We start from the raw sequence: 19,986 nt of genomic DNA on the forward strand, positions 1-19,986 counted from the left end.
TCTTGAACTTCTGGCCTTAGGTGACTTGTCACTTCCCATGTTGGTCTTCCAAAGTGTTAAGAATTGCTGGCTTGAGTCACAGTGCCTGGCCAAGTCCTCTTTTAAAAATCCCATAACTAACATAGTTATTAATAGTCAAAGACTAAAGGGATTTCCTTTAAAACTGAGGAACATAACAAGCATATTCACCATCACTACGCCTATTCAAGCTATGCTGGAGGTTGAGGCGAGGATAGTACGACAGGAAAGAAAGAAAAGGCATTCAGATAGAAAGGGGCGATGCAAAACTGCATCTGTTCACAGATGGCAGGATTGTCTTTATAGAATATCCTCAAGAACAGTAAAGGAAAAACCCTAAACGCCTAGAACTAACAAATACATTTAGCAAAATTACAACTATGAGGTCAACACAATTAATTGCATTTCTTTTTACTAGGAATGAGTAATTGGAATTGAAATTTTTTCAAATTATTATTTTCTGTAGCATAAAGGAAATACTGAGATACAAACTTAGCAAAATGTATGCAAAGTTTAATGCCCCATAACTATAGAATATTGATGAAATCAAAGATGATCTACATAAATGGAGAGAAATACTCTGTTCATGGATTAGAAGACTGAGTATTAAGATGTCACTTCTCGGCCAGGCGCGGTGGCTCAGGCCTGTAATCCCAGCACTTTGGGAGGCCGAGGTGGGTGGATCACGAGGTCAAGAGATCAAGACCATCCTGGTCAACGTGGTGAAACCCCGTCTCTACTAAAAATACAAAAAATTAGCTGGGCACGGTGGTGCGTGCCTGTAATCCCAACTACTCAGGAGGCTAAGACAGGAGAATTGCCTGAACCCAGGAGGCGGAGGTTGCGGTGAGCCGAGATCGTGCCATTGCATTCCAGCCTGGGTAACGAGAGAAACTCAGTCTCAAAAAAAAAAAAAAAAAAAAGATGTCACTTCTCCTTAAATGGATCTGTAGATTCAGTGCAATTCAAAACAAAATCTAAGCAGGATTTTTTAGAAAACAGGTGAAGTCTAAAGCTTGCATGAGAATCAAAGTAAGTATAGTATCAAAACAATTTTGCAAAAGAAAACAAAATTAGAGGACTTAATACAAAGTGACAGCAATCAGGACAGTGTGATGAAAGATGACTGGGAGAGAGCAGAGTCCAGAAGTAGACCCATACCCATGATCAAGTGGTTTTTGACAGAGGCATGGGGGGAGTTCAGTAGAGAAAGGATGGCGTTTTCAGTAAATGGTCCTGAACTGTTAGCCGTTCTCTGCAAAAAGTTGAACCTTGATATGTATTTTGTAGATGATGCAAAAATTAACTCAAAATGGATCATAGAACTGGAGATAAAGCTATAGTGGTTCTAGACAGAAACAGGAAAGTCTTTGTCTCAGAATTAGGTAGAGATGGTTTAGATACATTGCCAAAACCCAGTTCATAAAACAGAAGTTGACAACTCAGACTACACTAAAATTTTAAAATTCTCCTCTGAGACTCTGTTAAGAAAATTAAAATACAAGCCACACCACAGACTGCCAAAAAATATCGATAATGTGTGAGAAAAGACTTAACATCCAGGTATATGAAGAATACTTAGGCTGGATATGGTGGCTCATGCCTAGCACGGTGGAAGGATCACTTGAGAAGGCCCCATCTCTACCAACAACCAAAAAAGCCAGGCATGGTGGCATGTGCCTTTAGTCCCAGCTACTTAGGAGGCTGAGGAAGGAGGATCACTTGAGCCCAGGAAACATCAACAACAAAACAGTAATTTATCCTCTCAGAGTTCTGAGTGCTAGAATCTAAGATCAAGGTGTTGGTGGCGCTGGATTCCATCCAGAGGTACTAAGGCATTCCTCTTCCACCTTCTAGCGGTTCTTGGCATTCCTTGACTCGTGGCCCTCTCTGCATCCTCTTTACATTGCCTTCCCCTCTTGTGTGTCTGTCTTGCCTCTTCTTTCTTCCAAGGGTACTTATGATGGCATTTAAGGCCCACCTGGATAAGCTAAGATAATCTTTCATCTCAAGATCTTTAATTAATTGTATCTTCAGAGATCCTTTTTCCAAATGAGGTGACATTTGCAGGCTCTGGGTATGAGAGTGTGGATGTGTGTTTTGGGTAGGGGAGCACCATTAAGCCCACTGCTTAGCTAAATCAGACAAACAGAATAGACAGTGCTCAGGGCAGTATCAGAGCAACTGGAAGTTGCACACATTACTGTTGGGAATGCAACGTGATACAGCCACTTTGTAGAAATGTGTGTCAATTCTGAGAAAGTTAAACATTTGTAATGTCAACCTATAAGAAGTAGGTTATAATGAGTATAGATTGAGCTTTATGTGCAATAATTTAAACTTTAAATAGGAAATAATGTTGATTATCTAGGAAAAATTGTATGAAACACATACAGGGCTGTTCATTAATAACATCCCAAACTGGCAGGCAGTGTGGGTATCCTGTGATCCAAAGGTTGGATCCCTTTTGCTTTCCAAATTTCCTGGTCACTTCAAGACTTGTTATTGCATAACAGTTATGAGGACCTAGGTGGTTTAGAATGGGAAGAAACCACATGTAATTTTTAACCTGATATTGTAGCTGTTTGAGTTGCAAGTTATAGAGGCTGAGCCTCATGGAGGTTTTATTAACCCTCTTCAGCCTCATTATGCTCTCTTCCTAGCCTTTCTTCCTACAGCCAGAAGTGTTGATATAATCATTGTTATATAATCACTAAGTAAAGACATACATGGTTGATACCTTGAATGATTTGTTCTGAAATTATAATAACTAAAATTACCTTGCTTTGTTTCAAGATTTGAAGGCCATATAGAGATCTGCCCACCAGGCATGAGCCATTCAGCTTGTTCAGTAAACAAGAGTGTTCTAGAAGCCATCAGAGGAAGACTTGGATCTTTTCATGAACTCCTGCTGGAGCCACCCAAGGTAGGGGAGCTGTCTTAAGCATGGCTGGCCAGCCAGTAATTTGTTCTGAACAGCCATTTGAATATATATGGACCTCGGGAGTGACAGAACTGGCTGTGGTCCACATGGGCAAACTATGTTACAAGGTACACTGCCAGTTATTTTTACTGCTTTTGAGTGGAGAATGGAGAATGAAACAAAATATTTGTCTGCTTAAGAAGTTTACCTTTTCATTCTTCTGTAAATTCTTGGGTACTTACATGCTAATAAAGAAAAAATTTTCTTCTTGTAGCATATTATTTTTGCATGTTTGAGGAAAAGCTAATCTTTCAGAAACTGATCTTTGAAATTGTGTTTTCTTACTCAGAGTTGGAGCAGTATATGTTTGATGGACAGACGACATCTAAGAAAGAGTAGGTTGAAGTTTTAGGATACAATTTGGAGAGAATATGACTTGGGGGGTTAGTTTTTCAGTACAGAGCATCGCATGTGCTAATTTTTAAATGACTGTTTCCTTAGTGGAGACCCACAAGAGTTTTTTCAGCAGTCCGCAAATGTTCTTTTGCCCCTTGGATTGGTATAGATTTAGATTAGGGTAAGAATCACTTGCTTTTGGAGTGTAGGGTGGAAGATTCAGTTCCGTGTTAGTTCCATTTCCAGCAACAGTTCTTAACTTTCCTTTTTTTTCTGCCTTACATCGTTGAATCTAGTGTCCCATGTAGTGTGTATCTCTGTGGTTATCTACTGTGCAAGTTACTGGGAGTTTAGAATACTAGTTTCTCACTTGTAAATTAGATGTTTTCTGTTTATTTAATCGTTTGGAGTTGGGGAAGCACAGAATAACTTATATAACCCAGGGAGTCTAGTTCATATCCAGATCATCTTCTCTGGATATAATGCCACTGGGTGAGCAGGTCGTGGTTCCACCACTGCAGTCAGAGTTTGCACCGTTCTGCTGGTTCCGTTCCAGCCACATCATCTCACCTGCGTTTGGCCTGTGTTGGATGTGGACCATAGTGTTGGTACTTGCCCTTAGGTAAAGTGCCTCTGTTGATGTTTGATGGTGACAGTCAGTGGCATCCTTCAGAGTAAGGAAAGAAAATGAAAAGATTTAGAAGCGGCGAGAACATCACAAGTGGAAGACAAGGTGCAAGAAGGATCCGAGAGGGAAGGAGGTGTACGAGGAAGGGCCTGACCTGTGTCTTAGGTGGCCTACCCCTCTTCTTTCTGGGTGGACAGACAGGTGGCATTGGTTCTTGGCCCTGATTCAGAAGTAAAAGCAGTGTCTTGTTTGGACTTCTCTGTTACTCTAGGACTGAGTGAGTTCTGTTCACACCTGGTTTTGCTATATGATGTGGTCTGTAAGTAAATTCATGAAGTTTTTTTACAAAACCTGCCAACTAGAGCTGTTTTCCATAGAGAGTAAAACTGTGGGCCTTACAGCTCTGTCAGTCCTCGGGAGGATGGGAGCCGGAGGGAGCGAGGGTGCCGGTGTAGATGGGGAAGAGCAGAAAGGGCAGCCTGACCTAGGTTGTGATGTGTCACCCTGGCCTCTCAGACTTCTAAAGTTAGGAAATGTTCTGCTTCTGTCTTTTGTGATTTCAGACTATAGAAGCTCCTGTTGATGGATAAGAACAGGTTTAGATTGATCGCATTTCAGGTTTGTGATTCAGAGGTTGCAAAGACTGAGGATTGTATTCCAAAACCACTTGTAACTACTATTCTTACTACTACTAGTAGTAGTAGTACTTTTCTTCTTCTTCTTTATCTTCCTCATTCCTCCTTCTTCCTCCTCCTCCTCCCTTTTTTTTTTCCCAAGACAGTGTCTGTCTGTTGCTTAGGCTGGAGTCCAGTGGCACAGTCACAGCTCACTGCAGCCTCAACTTCCTGTGCCCACATGATTCTCCTACCTCAGCTTCCTGAGCAACTAGTACTACAGTTGTGCACCACCACCCCTGGCTAACTTTTGTATTTTTTGTAGAGATAGGGTCTCACCATGTTGCCCAGGCTGGTCTCAAACTCCTGAGTTCAGGTGATCTACCTGCCTCAGCTTCCCCTAAAGTGCTGGGATTATAGGCATGAGCTACTGTGGTCAGCCATACCTTCTTTTAGTTTCCTGGGGTATTCTGTAGCCTTCTGCGTTCTTCTCATGAGAGCTTGGAATGTTGAGGCAGGGAGACACTTGATTTCTTACAACATTTATGGTCTAGGGAAATAACTTGGTTTCTTCCTGCTTGGTTATTTCATTATATCTTAAAGCTGTCAAGAGGAACTCTAGATTTTGTTTTGGGTATAGAATTCAGGCCATATTGTTAACAGGGTTAAACTCGTGTCATGTCTTAGCAAGTACACCATTTGCTTGTTTATTTTACTGAATTTAATCGGAAAGCTTTTTCTTCTTCAGAAAAGTGTGATGAAGACCACATGGGGTGTTCTGGATCCTCCTGTGGGGAATACCCGGTTGAATGTGATTAGGTTGATATCCAGCCTGCTTCAAACCAATACCAGCAGTATAAATGGGGACCTTATGGAGCTGAATAGCATTGGAGTCATATTGGTGAGATTTTCCCTGCTCGCAGACATTTTGATTTGCCATTGATATTTCATAGATATTTAACCAAGTTAAAATTGTACAAATTTGCAGTATGTCAGTGACTTTTCTTGGTCTGAGCATAAATGGTGTTTTATATAGTTTTTGCCTTGAGTTTGTCATAAATTTCGGATGCTTATAATTGTTCACTAGGCATCTACTGTTGCTTTGTATAAAGAATTGTAACATAGGATTTTGAAGATGATTAAGAGACATCGGCCTTTCCCTCGTGCTCCGCCTCATGTGGACAGTCACTGCTGGGTACAGCATTGTTTTCTGTTCATAATTTATCGAGGGGACAAACCTTTGTCTTTTTGCCACTGGGAGATACGTATATAATGTACCTGATGCCATATGGTCTGGATTGACTCTTCGTTGAGACAGTTAATAGTCTGCTTATCGAGGGAAGGAGAAGTAAAAGCCCAGGATTATTTAGGTTTCCCTGACCCCGAATTCCCCAGTTTCAGAATTTGTGCTTAGAATCCACAGGCCCAGCTCTGGAGCGCATGCTTCTTCTGTCTTTGCTGCCACCCACAGCACAGAAAGCACAAGGGTTAACACTTCAGCAGGTTTCACAAGACATCTGGTCACATTATATATTTGGGGGAGATTTAGGGGTGTTTCAGAGGAGGTATTTGTTCACTGTGTGACAGGCATTGTAATGTTCACCTTATACACACTATTCAGGTGATCCTGGGTCATACCCAGGACACCCAGGTGAACATTACAATGAAAGAGAGGACGTGATTTTCAGATCATGCCCAGAGAGAGGATGCATTCCATGGCTAGTGAGTGGTGAAGCTAAGATTTGAATTCTCCCGATTTCAAACCCATACGTGCTTTATCAGTCACATCATTGTGCTTCCTAGGGTCACTGAAGTATTTTTGTTAGGTTTCAGCTTTGGGTTAAATCAGCATAGAGCATAGAAAACAGGAGCTATTTGGAAAAAGAGATGAAGATTTAAAGAATTACAGTTTCTTTGATAACTAGTGTGGTCATTGCCCTCTGGGATGTTTTTGTCCTACCATCTAGTGTATAAGTAAAACTCCAGGAATATAACTTTCTGAAGTCATTATTCACTGGTTTCTCATTTTATGAATAAAAGTATACAGTTACTGTTAATTTATTCTGTTAGTCTTTAGGACTGCTTTCGAGTGGTCATAAATTTGATGAGACTACTGGAGGAGTCATTCTTTACTTTTTCATTCTGAGACTGGATAACCAGACCCAGTCATATCCTAAATACATACTTGATGCATTTTGTGCTTTTAGACATTCTTTCCTTTTTTTGTAATGCTATTACCTTTTCAAGTAATTTGAAAACCCTTGTACTTCCAGGAGATTCATGATACTGCCTCTTGTCCCAATTGTTTTTACTGATAGTTCTTTCTGTATGCCGGAGTTGAGTCATGAGCATCTCAAGACTGTGGACCATATTTTTGTGTACCTCTGTCTGCCATATTGCATCTAGTACACAATACCCTGTACAAAAACCATCAGTAAATATTTGTTGCATCAATGTGAAATTCTTTTTTTTTTTTTTTTTTTTTAAAGTAGAGATGGGGTTTCACCATGTTGGCCAGGATGGTCTCGATCTCTTGACCTCGTGATCTGCCTGCCTCAGCCTCCCAAAGTGCTGGATTACAGGCGTGAGCCATTGCACCCGGCATCAACATGAAATTCTTAAAAACTTTTTTGAAAATTATAGAAGATTTACCACTCTTAGTATTTGTGTTACTTGCTTTGAAAACAAAAATGATACTCCTTTTCTCCTTGAGAAACATGCTTTTGTCTTTTTATGTTTATTGCTGTTTTTCTTTTTTTAAACTAGATTCCATGCCAGTTCTGGCGTGTCAGATAAGCAGATAGCCATTTAGGCTCCAGAATGGTATTTCGAATTTCTGTGTAGCCTCCATTATTCATGAGGGGTACCTTCCAAGACCCCCCTTGGATGCCTGAAACCACAAATATTGAACCCTATATATGTATACTATGTTTTCCTGTACATACCTGTGACAAAGTTTAATTTATAAATTAAGCACAGGAAGAGATTAATAACTAATAATAAAGTAGAACAATTATAATACTATACTACAATGAATGTTATGTGAATGTCACCTCTTTCTTAGCCTGTCTTACTGTATTGTACTCACCCGTTTTCAGATCATGGTTGACTGTAGGTAACCAAAACCCCAGAAAATGAAACTGTGGTTGTGCGAGTACTAATGTGAACTCGTGCTTCTTTTAATTGGTCCTTTTTGACTGAGAGCATATCATTTTTACTTTATTAAATCACTGTTCTGTAAATGTATTAAAGTATTGGCTTAAACATTGAGGTAACTGAATAAAACATGATTTTTCTTTTTTGTAGAACATGTTCTTCAAATATACATGGAATAACTTTTTGCATACACAAGTGGAAATTTGTATTGCACTGATTCTTGCAAGTCCTTTTGAAAACACAGAAAATGCCACAATTACCGATCAAGACCCCACTGGTGATAATTTGTTATTGAAACATGTAAGCTCATTTGGTCTCGTTTTCTCCCACTCTCTCCTGGTTATAGCAGTTGTCCACTTGATTGTGACATGAATTGAGGTTTAAGGGCTTGAGATTAGATTTCAGAGTCTAAATATCTAACTGTCATGTGTTCGTTTCACTTTTAACAAATGATTATAGAAATCAAGTACTTGACAAATAATGATCAAATGAACTGTCTTGGAAGGAAAAAACCGAGCGGCCTCCTCATGCATTAACATGAATAGGTTTGAAGGTATACACATATTTTGACAATTTGAAGAATCAGGAAGTTAAACACTCCAGAAAACATTTGCACTGTTATTTGGCAGACTGGAGTGTAATTTCTTTGCCAAATACATGACTGAAAGTCAGGAGAATTGAATTCTCTGTAATGTTGAGAGTCTCTTCTTGGGGTCTCTTTTTCTCTTCTGTCAAATATGAGATAATTTTACTAAGTCAGTCTTCAGATTTCTTCTTGCTTGGTAGTTCTGTGGTCCTTTGAAAATTTCTAGCTCACACTTGGTTTACTCTCAAACCTAAAATGTAGAAAAGGGTGGCTTGGAATAGCTGAGTCGACGGGGAAAGACAAGTGACACCTGGGTAAAACTGGCATTGCACATTCCAGTATTACAGCTCTCAGCAGTTGTCACTGACTTGCAGAATGTTGACAGAACACACCTGTTTTTAATATTAATGCAGTTAATCATCTGGAAGTAAGTCTTGCTCACATTTAAAAATATAAGTATTACTTTGGATTCTAAGTTAAATTTTTGCCAAGGCATAATTTTCTTTATTCCATTTTACTTTAAATCAGGTTTTATATTTCTGGTCTGAGTTTTCACAGCTAATAAAACCTAGCTTTGCTTTAGGTTAACTGTACTACCTGTAACACTGAGTTTCCCAGTAGATGATCTGTGGAGGGTGTGGGTCCTGGTTTGAGTCCCTGCGGTGTTCTGAGGGTCTGCAGTAAATTCACTACCGTATCGCATTTGGGTTAGCAATATTGAGCTTGCTGGATTATGCACACTGCTGTTCTCTTTAACCTAGAGTTCTGTTTCACTTTAAAGTGTTGGTGCTTTGAAGTGTTAACTGGAATAATTCTTTTTTATTCAGCTTTTCCAAAAATGTCAATTAATAGAGCGAATACTTGAAGCCTGGGAAATGAATGAGAAGAAACAGTAAGTAAATTGTTTTTGAAAGGAATTTAGTTTGATTGGTAACATGAAGAATGTAATACCTCCTTGCCCTAGTCAGAAAAAAATGGAAATAATTACATAATACTGGCCATTTTATAATTTAAACTTTTCCAAAGATTATTTCATTGTAACAGTTTTTATCATATTAATAATTTCTTGTTAGGTCCTCTTGTTTTTGGGGTGAAACCAGTGAGTTTGGAAGGTTTCCCACTTCTGTGCTGCCTTTGAAACTTACTTCCTGGTCCTTTTTGAATGGCTGCTGTTCTAAGAGTTACAAGGTTCAAGTGAAGTCCTTGATGATTTAACTTAGTATATTTGTCCTGGTCACCTTATACCCAGAACAGAAGGTATCAAATACATATTCTCATTGTAGAGAAGAGTCGCTTTGTGCGTAGACCTAGAGGGAAAAAATTGCTCAGCATTTTCTGTTTAGAAAAGTTTGTTAGCTGATGGGCAAGGTGTTGTGAAGTGTTAGTAGCTTTGTTACACAGAATTTCTTAGAGTAACAGCACCTAGTGTCTGGGAGCCTTTTTGTCACCCCCACGGTGGCATAAGGGTGTGTTTGGAAAACACTCTCAAGGCATGCTTCTGTGTTTGTTTTTAAGACAAGTTTATTGAGATTTAATTCTCATGTGGTAAAGCTCATTTTAGGTGTACAGTCCTAGGAGTACTGACTGATGGCTGAAGTCACCACCACCACTACAGTCAAGACATTTCCGTCAACTGCAAAATTTCTCTCATGGTCCTTTGTAGTCAGTGATTTCCCAGCATTCTTGTTACATGTCTGTGTGTCTCCAGGAACACTAAATGACTCTTGGGTGTCAGCCTTACTTTGTGAGGTTTGATTTTTTTTTTTTTTTTAAATTGCTTAATAAGCACTGCTGGGGTTTTGATTTGGCTTTGTGTGGGAAATCAGCATTTTGTTCGTTTGTGGCAAAGGGCCAGTTTTGGTAGACCTCAGATACGTTCTTCCAGGTGGAGCTCTTGGAGGTGCTGTTTGTGGCCCAATTGACATCTGGTTGTATGTCTGACCTCATCTTAGCTTCTGTGTGCCCTACCCAACCTCCAGTTTTCTTGTTGGCTCCTCATCTGACCAGGGCTGAGGTATTCTTTGTGCCTGCTCTCCGTGTGAGCCCTGTTCTCTGGAGGCCTGGTGAATACCATTCCCTCCATCTGGAGGGACTCTGAAAGAATTTTCCTTGTTTCCTTGGACACCAGCCTGAAGCACATTTGAAGCCGTGGGCCACCTTGGAGGTGGGCCTCTGTTTTTTTTCACTTGTGTACTTGAGGGAGTGCAGGAGAGTGACTAAGAAGTTGACTGTAGGCACCACCTGGAGCTCTGGATCTTACTGAAGAGCTTAAAGAAACTGAGCAGCTCAGGGAAGATCAACCCTGGCCAGGCACGGTGGTACATACCTGTAATCCCACTGCTTCAGAAGGCTGAGATGGGAGGATTGGTTGAGGTCAGGAGTTCAAGACCAGTCTGGACAACATAGGGAGATCTTGGCTCTACAAAAAATTAGCAGGCATGGTGGTACTTGCCTGTAGTCCCATCTACTCAAGAGACTGCAGTGAAAGGATTGCTTGAGCTCAGAAGTTTGAGGCTGCAATGAGCTGTGATTGCACTACTGCATTCCAGCCTGGGTGACAAGCAAAACCTTGGTCTCTAAATAAATAAATGAATAAATAAATAATCAGCCCTATACTTTCTTACCCTTAGGCATCCCAGGCCCTCTAAGATTCTCTGGCAGATACCTTATTTTCCAAGCAACCCTTCAAGCATAGGATGGCTTTTTCTTTTTCTTTTTAAAATATTTTTAGTATGTCTTCTGAAGGACTATTCTCTAAGCAGAAGTCTCTGTAGTGTTTGTTCCCTGCTGTCTGCAGTCAAAAATCTTTCATTTCATAGGGCTTCAAGTCTTGGCGCTTTGTAAATAGGCAGCAGAATCAGACTGATAGGAATAATAATCGCTGCCTGTTTACCAAGTGCCAAGACTTGAAGCCCCATGAAGCGAAACATTTTCAATCGCAGATAGAATATATATATATATATATATGTGAAGCGAAACATTTTCAATCGCAGATAAAATATATATATATATATATATATATGAAGCGAAACATTTTCAATCGCAGATAGAATATATATATATATATGAAGCGAAACATTTTCAATCGCAGATAGAATATATATATATATGTGAAGCGAAACATTTTCAATCGCAGATAAAATATATATATATATATGAAGCGAAACATTTTCAATCGCAGATAGAATATATATATATATATGTGAAGCGAAACATTTTCAATCGCAGATAAAATATATATATATATATATAGAGAGAGAGAGAGCTGGAATCTTGCTTTGTCACCCAGGCTAGAGTGCAGGAGCACAGTCTTGGCTTACTGCAACCTCTGTCTCCTGGGTACAAGCAATTCTCTTGCCTCAGCCTCCTGAGTAGCTGGGATTTCAGGTGTGCACCACCACACCTGGCTAATTTTTCTATTTTTAGTAGAGTTGGGTTTTTGCAATGTTGCCCAGGATGGTCTCAAAGTCCTGGCCTCAAGTGATCCACCCACTTTGGCCTCCCAAAGTGCTGAGATTACAGGTGTGAGATACTGTGCCTGGCCTGATTTGAATTTATTTAAATGTAAAGATAGGTCATGGTTGGGAAGATGAGACCGTAAATGAGAAGAGGACAAGGACTAAGTTTATTTGCGTATGTTCAAAATGGCGTATGGTCAGGTACCGGTTGATTGTCTCCTATCTTGGCCAAGTCCTCAAATCAGCCAATATCTGAACTTGAGAAATGTCATCAGTAGAGAACTATTTTTGTTCATTGATGTAATAAACTTTTCTTATCTTTTAAGAAAATGAACCAGCAGAATTCTCACCTCAGCTCATTGTAATCTGATTAAGGTTTGAAGAAGTTTCATTTAAAAAAAATGTAAAAGAAAGTCATAGTGACGTTAGGCATCAGTGAATGTTTCTTTGATCTTTAAAAATAATGTTACTGACAGTGACTATTTTTGATATTTGAATAAACTGTGGCCTGTTGACCGAGGCTGCCATATAATCTTTGACAATTTCAGATCCCTTCCCGACCATGCTGCATTCTGGCACCTTCCATTCCTTTTTCTTTTCTGTCTATTGTCATTTTCTTCAGTGCCCTCGGTATTTAAAATGATTGCTTAAAAGTTCGCAGTGTCTAGAGCAAGTATTTCATCACTTCATCCTATCAGGAATCTGAGTATTTGTCCTTTACCTCTTACCAGGGCAGAGGGAGGAAGACGGCATGGTTACATGGGACACCTAACGAGGATAGCTAATTGTATCGTGCACAGCACTGATAAGGGCCCCAACAGTGCATTAGTGCAGCAACTTATCAAAGGTAAGTTATTTGTGAAATCGTAATTACATTTGTGTTGGGTTGCAGAAAGGATTTAGGGGTCAAGTAGAAATACATGTAGCATTTTTAATAGCAGTTTGGGGAACTTCTTTATATTTGACAAATTATCTATTTGAATGAGGTTCTTGAGAATGTGTTTGAACAGTCTCCTTTTGGGCTGTGTTGCTGTGCATACAGTTACCATTCAATTAGCATTGTCAGGCCTGGCTGCATTCAGCATACAAGAGTCACCTATTGTCATGCTTAAAGAGCATTGCTCAGTGAATCATTCTTTTGAGTACCGTGAGTGTGAAGTACTCATATGCTGGCAGTTGGCCACTTCAACTATGATTTTTGCCTTTTATTTTCTGAAGGCCTCTACATAGCCTATGAATTAACTTCCTTTAACTGGAATATTAGGGCATTTTTATCAGCATTTCTTTGATATTGCTATCACTAAAATGAGGGGTATTAGCTTCTAAAGACTTTCTGTACAAGCATTTCAGTTTAATCAGCGCAGGCTTATTTGGAAGAAACTGTATGGATGCTTTCTACACCGGCCCCAGGCCGTGAGTCTAATTCCAAAATGATAGCATCTGAGGAGCTCTGTATACTCTGGGTTTTTGTACCAACAGGATTACTAGTCCTGAGACCTGTTCTGAATGTGAACAGTTTTTTAATATCCATGGTACATAATTCATTCTGAGTTAAAATAATTTCCCAGTGGATCTTCCATTTTTCTCTTAAGAATATTTGTTTGTTCAAGAGGCTATTTATTCCCCATTGAGTGTGCACTAAAAGTACATTTGTCATCCAGGGATGGAAAAAGTGGTATGTGCCCAATTGTAATTTTGCTACTTGAGAGAGGTATAAGAGGTATAAGCCTCCTCCTCGAGCCATTTCACCATATAGTTTATGTCCTAACTTATGTCCTAACTAAGAAGAAATGGCCATGTGATATGATTAAGTTTTTAGATCAGTCTTTCCTTTCTGGAAGCTGTTTGCCAGGTGGTACTTGTATACCCTTGCGTGAGTGTGTGCACATGCATGGTCGTTTTAAACCAGAATTATCAGATGACAACTTCAGTAAGGCCTCCAAAATTACATCATGGCTTCATTTTCTCCGAAAAGCAGTTGTTTCTCCTTTTCTTTAACATTTCTCTAGAAGGTAGAATTTCATTATTATACGTGTATCCGTGTTGGCCCATGACACAAATATTTAGGAAACATGATCTTGGAGCAGTTTGAGAAGCCATACTAGGTTCTGTGGAACATTCATTGGCCAGGTACCAATGAGAGCATTTCAAGAAAATGTGCAGGAGCTGTCATTTCCAACATTTTCTAAACTTAACTTGACCATGGAAAGATTCCCTCCCGCCCCTGATCCCTGACCCCTTCTTAAATACCTACCACCGTTCTCAGAAAAGCTCTTTGGAAACACACTTTCCAGGTTAAGCTTCTGCCAGAACATTTTTAGAAACTTGTTAAGTTCACAGAGCTACCTTAGGGCTCTTGGCCTAATGGAGCCTATACCATTGGGCAGGGGATTCTGGTTCCTGAAAGTCCACAGGATTTGGGCTATGCAAGGTTTAATAATTCCATTTCTCTAAGAGCACTGGGCTGGCTGTGACCCAGTTTCTCAGCTGATAGGGCCTGCTCACCATTGATGAACCAGGTGAGTAGGCCCACTTTTATATTACCTGTTTACTTTATTTGTCTCTGTGGAGGCCATTGTGGTGATAATGCTTTTTTGCTTTTCTCACTCTGAAGATCGTCCCGACGAAGTCAGGGAACGATGGGAGACGTTCTGCACAAGCTCCTTAGGAGAAACTAACAAGAGGAACACGGTAGATCTAGTAGGTTTTACAAGGTTACATTTTTATTTTTTCAGTACTCTTAGCCTTTGCCCATTTATTCAGACAGATGTAAAAGATATTCCATTTGCCTCAGTAACTGTGAGCCAAGGATGAGTTCTTACCTCTTTACCAGGAAGAGAGGTCAGCATTCACAATATTCTTGTCCATTTGTCTAGCCCACTCCTAATTACCAGCCTGGGATGACAGAAAGGTATCGAAAAGCCACTGATTTCTGCTTCATACCCTCCTTAGTGCCCATTTCCCTCCATGCCCTGCTGCCTACGCACCTCAGCAGAACAGCCTCTCGCTTCCTTTCATTCTGCTGGGGTTTGTGGCCACATGCCACAAATAACCCTGGGTGCTTAGGAAACCGAAAGATTCATTTGGATATTTTTCTAATATTATTGAGTTGAGTATACCCTCATTTTAGATCATTCCCAGTGGGGGAAAATTTTGTGGATGACTTTGAAACCCCAGCTTTAAAATTTTTTACCAGAATTGGTACTTTTAGCCAGGGAATAATGGCATAGATAATTTTTTAAAAATTATATTGGACTTTGGAATGTATTTTTTTGTTTTTTTTTGTTTTTTAACGCATTAAGCTTTAAGGTAAGTATTGCTTTGTTCCTATTTTTAAAGATGGGGGAACCATTTCCTTTTACAAGCACACGCCAGCTGGTAGTCGAGGAGTGACCTTGGCTTAGAAGCAGCACGTGACTCAATATTGAAGTGTTTGCGTCTGGCATTTAATTCTATCTTTCAAATTTAGCAGTGGCAGTCTTGAATTTCTAATATGTAGTAACACCTTGACTGTTAGAAATTCAATGATCTGGCAGTGTGAAACGAGGGAAGAGGCTCTGAAAGCCAGAGAGCAGCCACTTGGTCCTTCTGTGTCACTGCTGTGCTTCCTACTTTGTCGATTGCCTAAATACATGGTCATCCTTTTCCACACTCCTGACCGAATCATGCTTGTTAAGCTGGTTATAATGATAAAATTAGGAAATACTAAGAGTTGGAAGAATTATGAAGTTGAGATAACTGTTAAAAGGGGACTATGTGGGGCCGTTTAATTAAAATACACCTAAGGCTTAATAGCCCTAGTGTCTCTGTGTATTACAGCCCAGCAGAGAAAATGACATTAGTATTGAGAGCCCTGGGTCATCAAGGAAGGGTTAAGTCATTTTTTAGTATTTTACCCATTGTAGATGGATACCCGGAATATCATTTAACTTGAGTGTTCCAGATAATCGGGGTTTTTTGTAGAATGCAGCCGTCCTCTCCCATATGGTTAAATCCAACCCCTTAATTTGAGAGGCTCCCATGTTGATTCCTGTGCAGGCAGTATAGTCTCTTTTAAGGGGATTATTGTCTTGTTTCTTACTTAGAAAGGAGTATTTAGGAATATTCTGATTTTGTTTGGGAAATGTCTTTTAAAATTATCCTTCAATTGACTTCAAACGTAGAAGTCAAAAATGTCCAATTAAACTTGTTATCAGACTTTTAAACAGTCTTTTTTATCTTTGGTAACTCAAGCATATTTCTTTTGTGAGCAGTTCTGTAGTAAAGAAGGACTTCATTACGGTTCAGATAATGCTCACTTGCTTTGTTATGCTGTCAGCAGGTCTGCTGTGTGATTGTGTGTCCATGCTACTACATATATGGAGGTGGCCGTGCAGCAAAAAATCCAACATTCAGCCCCTGGCAGACTGCGGGAAAAAATTATTTTGGGCTCCATCTGTCACTTAAATTGTGTCTCAGTTCTTCTTTACTTGCTGTACTTTTCTGCCGTCATGCTTGGACTACGTAATCTAAAGTCAAACAAAAACGCTAAGTTGGCTTATATAGCAAAAGTGGTTAGAGTTATAGAGCCCTTTAATATTGCCTGTATCCCCTCTAGAGTTAGCCTCACTCCATAATTTTGCCGTCTACTGAGACTTAAGTGGATCTCAAGACTTCTGCCATTCTTTGTTCCCAAGCCCTTTCTCAAATACCACTTCCATCCGGTCCTTCTAATAGGGAGTTTTGCTTTACAGTATTGTGAGGGCTACAGCTATTCCCAGGGTTTGATATGCTTATATAGTAGGTCTAGGCACCAAGGAGATTTTAACTGTATCCTCCAGCCTGTTCCTTTACCTGTCCAGAATGTTTTCAAGCTATTATCTCAGTGGGGTTGGGTACCATGTTTCAGGAAAGATAATGCAGTTGTAAATATTATTATGAACGCGACTTGGTAGATAGAGGGGGCCCTACCCTTTCAAAAGTGACAGAAAAAGAGTGCCCTTCCTTGGAATGTGGTGGTTACACTTGCCCTCTTAACACATTTGTTACTGGAGTTGGTAGTTAGGTGGTAGCTTGCTGGTCTCCTCTCCCTTTCCCGAATAGACAAGGTTAGATGCAGGTGACTTAGTTGATCTGAGGATGGCCCGGCTAGCTCTGGGAACCATTTCAGGCATATTCATAGATACGGAGTCAGTCCAGTTCCACGCCACATGCTGAAGTGAGTACATGGTTAATCTGACCTGTTGTGTTTTTGTTTACAGCAAGGATACATTCATTTGTGCACTGAACACTTCCCTGTCCTGTTGGCTGTACGCCTGAGGACTTGCTCACTTCTTTTGGTTAAGCTGTGTCCAGCCCCAGGCTCCTATCACTTCTGTGACATTTAATTCTAAGATATTTGAAGTGCTTTAATCTTTTGGCTCCATCATACCCAAATATGTACACAGCAGATTCATATGCTCTCTATGTTTTTATGTTTGGAGTTTATGATGAGCAAAAGCTGGTGTTTTAATCACATCCAAAGACCTCTGTGTTTTGACTAAGTGTAAAACTTGGCAAGGGTTTAGGTAGAGTGAATTTAGAGAACAGGGGACATGTACTAAAGTACTGATTTTGAAAAATTGAGTTTGTTTCATTTTTTGCCTTCCTCTCCAAGGGGGAAAACTTATTGAAAGTGTTGATGCTTCTTCCCCATCATTGGCAAAGCAGTGATAGAAGAAGAGACACAGAATAATCTGAGTGTTCATCCCCAGGGTCTCCACAGGTCAGGGTGAGACCTGAGAGGGCGTTTCCAGCTAACCCCAGGTCATGTTAATGCTGGGAGCCTCGGTGGGACCAGGCTTTAGGGATCAAGGCTTAAGTCTCTAGCTTCCACTAGTCACTGATATGGGCCTCAGTTTACAGTGACTTCACACTTCTGATTCCCCGGCAACCTAATCAACCATAGTAAAGAAAACACCAGCTTACTTTTTCCTGTAACAGCAGTTAGGAACACAAACCTTTTATTATGAAAGAGTGTCTCAGAGACTGTTTGCACTACAGCAAGGGTGTACTTTGCTTAGAATATATCTAGCTTGGCAAGAGTGTTACAAACTTGTGCTTTTTGCTGTATTTGTTTCTATTCCGTGATTAGTACTCATTAATTCAACAAATATTTGAGTGCCTACAATGTGCCAGACACTGAAGATAGAGTCCTAGACAAACTCAGCAAAAACTTCTGCTTCAGTGAGATGGGTAAACAAATCTTGTGCACACACAGTATGTGTCACATACTGCATAGCATTTCGGTCAACAATAGACTGTATATAACAGTGGTCCCATAAGATTAGAATACTCTTATTTAATGGGACATTTTCTGTGCGTAGATACACAAATACCAGCATGCTCCAGTTGCCTCGGTATTCAGTGCAGTACTGTGCAGGTGTGTAGCCTAGGAGCACTTGGCTGTTCCAGATAACCCAGGTCTGCAGTAGGCTCTGCCATGTAGGATTGTGTCTGTGAACTCTATGATGTTCGCATGGTGACAGAATTGCCTTTGTCAGAATGTATCCCTGTTGTGAAACAATGCATGACTGTGCATGCTAAGGAGCCAACACATGGGAGGGAGGGAGGGAGGGAGTGTATGGGGCAGGTGTACAGTTTAAATTCCGGTGTCAAGGAAAATCTCACTGGGAAGGTGCGTTGTTGAGGGAGGAGGGAAGCGTGAAATGCAGAGGGCTTGAATTTGCGTTGTTCCCAGTGTGTGCAGGGACTGGGATGTTGTCCTGTGTGGAAGTAACGGTAAGCAAAGGAGAGAACAAGACGGGCCAGAGAGGCACTGAACAGCCAGATTTTGTGCAGCTTTTTAGTCCATGGCGAGCAGGTTGTTTTTTAATCTTACAAGATGAGAAGTCATTAGGTTTTGAACTAAAAAGTGCCATACTGTGATGCATATTTTTAAAAGATGGCTATGGCTGTTGGGTTGAGAACAGACTGCTCAGTGGGGCAAGAGCTAGGAGGAGGGAGACTGGGAAACTGCCAAACGTAACATTAGTCCAGGTGAGGGAGTGCTGGCTTGCAGTCTGTGGAGCTGAGGACAGACTTGCTGAGGGTGATGGGACTGGAGAGGGGTTTTAGGCACCATTTTGAAGGTGGAGTGGACATGGTTGGTCAGACAGAGGAAACAAGATGACCAAGGTTTTTAGCTGAAGAAGAAGAGTGAAGGTAGCATTTACTGAGCTGGAGATGCCTCAAAAAGAGCGTGTTTGGAAGTGTAGATCAGGAACTCAGTTTTGTATACATCTGAGTAATGAACTGATTCTGATTAGCAAGTTTCCCCCATGGAGAAATAATCTTTTTAGCTCATTTTACTAATAACGATTTCAGACTCAGATGGTGTGGATAGAATCAGACTTACATCTTCCATTAATGTCATTGTGAAGATGTGTGTGCATTGTCTTAATAAATCTTGCTAAAACTAGTTGTATTTCGGAGAAAAAACATTTTTAAATATCTTCTGGTATTGCTTTGAGGATCCAGTTTAAGTAAAACATACAAAGGGAAGATCACAATGTCTGGCACATAGTAGTTGTTCAATAAAAGTCAGTTTCTGTCCCATCTTTACAGAGTGTTAAGAACCTTATTTTTTAGGAAAAAGCAAAAGTATGAATAAGGATACATTGAGTCTTATTTTAACTTAGACAGCAAGACTTGGCTAAGAGTGGCCAACTCTGTTTTGTCCTCTTTTGTTCAGTTCTTTGCCTGGCCTTCTATTTCTGTGCCTCACCATGGGGTTGCACCCCTAAAACACACTGGCCCTAGCATGATGTGTGTGCTGGCTTGCCAGCCACAAGGCCCGAAGCTCCTCGAGTCCACTGCACTACAGCCGCTTGACCTGCTCTCGAGCATAGTCCTGTGAGATGCCAGCTGTCATGACCATGCAGTATTCTCACCCTCCTCTGCACTCTGGCAAGGCTTTCCTGGAACATCCCCATGCCCACATCTTTCCCCAGTAACTCACTAAAGCCACTCTTGACTCAAGCAGGTGTCCTTCATTGATCACAGACTCTACCTTTGATTTCATCAGGCCAGATTCCCTTAGATAAACCTTTGGGAGGCTGTAGGGGGAAATAATTGGAAACACTGGGGTTTATTACAGCTTAATTTCATCCATACTTAGTGGCTTTACCAAAGATGGTTAGGGAAAGGGAAGGGAGATTCATCTTATTCAGGCAGTGATTTGCTCAGAA

At 40.4% G+C, this 19,986-nt stretch overlaps 1 protein-coding gene across 50 annotated transcripts in view; it reads left to right on the forward strand.

The window, feature by feature from the left end:
- PPP6R3 (protein phosphatase 6 regulatory subunit 3) overlaps nucleotides 1-19,986 on the forward strand; it is a 146,649-nt gene that overhangs the window by 94,192 nt on the left and 32,471 nt on the right. For 41 of the 50 annotated variants that reach the window (XM_078341607.1, XM_078341620.1, XM_078341610.1 and 38 more), the window contains 6 exons: nucleotides 2,815-2,944; nucleotides 5,328-5,480; nucleotides 7,886-8,035; nucleotides 9,149-9,213; nucleotides 12,511-12,626; nucleotides 14,394-14,479. In XM_078341607.1, coding sequence (XP_078197733.1) covers nucleotides 2,815-2,944; nucleotides 5,328-5,480; nucleotides 7,886-8,035; nucleotides 9,149-9,213; nucleotides 12,511-12,626; nucleotides 14,394-14,479 — 700 coding nt within the window. The remainder of the gene's footprint in view (nucleotides 1-2,814; nucleotides 2,945-5,327; nucleotides 5,481-7,885; nucleotides 8,036-9,148; nucleotides 9,214-12,510; nucleotides 12,627-14,393; nucleotides 14,480-19,986) is intronic. The other 9 variants (XM_078341637.1, XM_078341649.1, XM_078341651.1 and 6 more) reach the window with 1 other exon arrangement.

This window comes from Callithrix jacchus, chromosome 10 (assembly GCF_049354715.1).
Source record: "Callithrix jacchus isolate 240 chromosome 10, calJac240_pri, whole genome shotgun sequence".
NCBI lineage: Eukaryota > Metazoa > Chordata > Mammalia > Primates > Cebidae > Callithrix > Callithrix jacchus.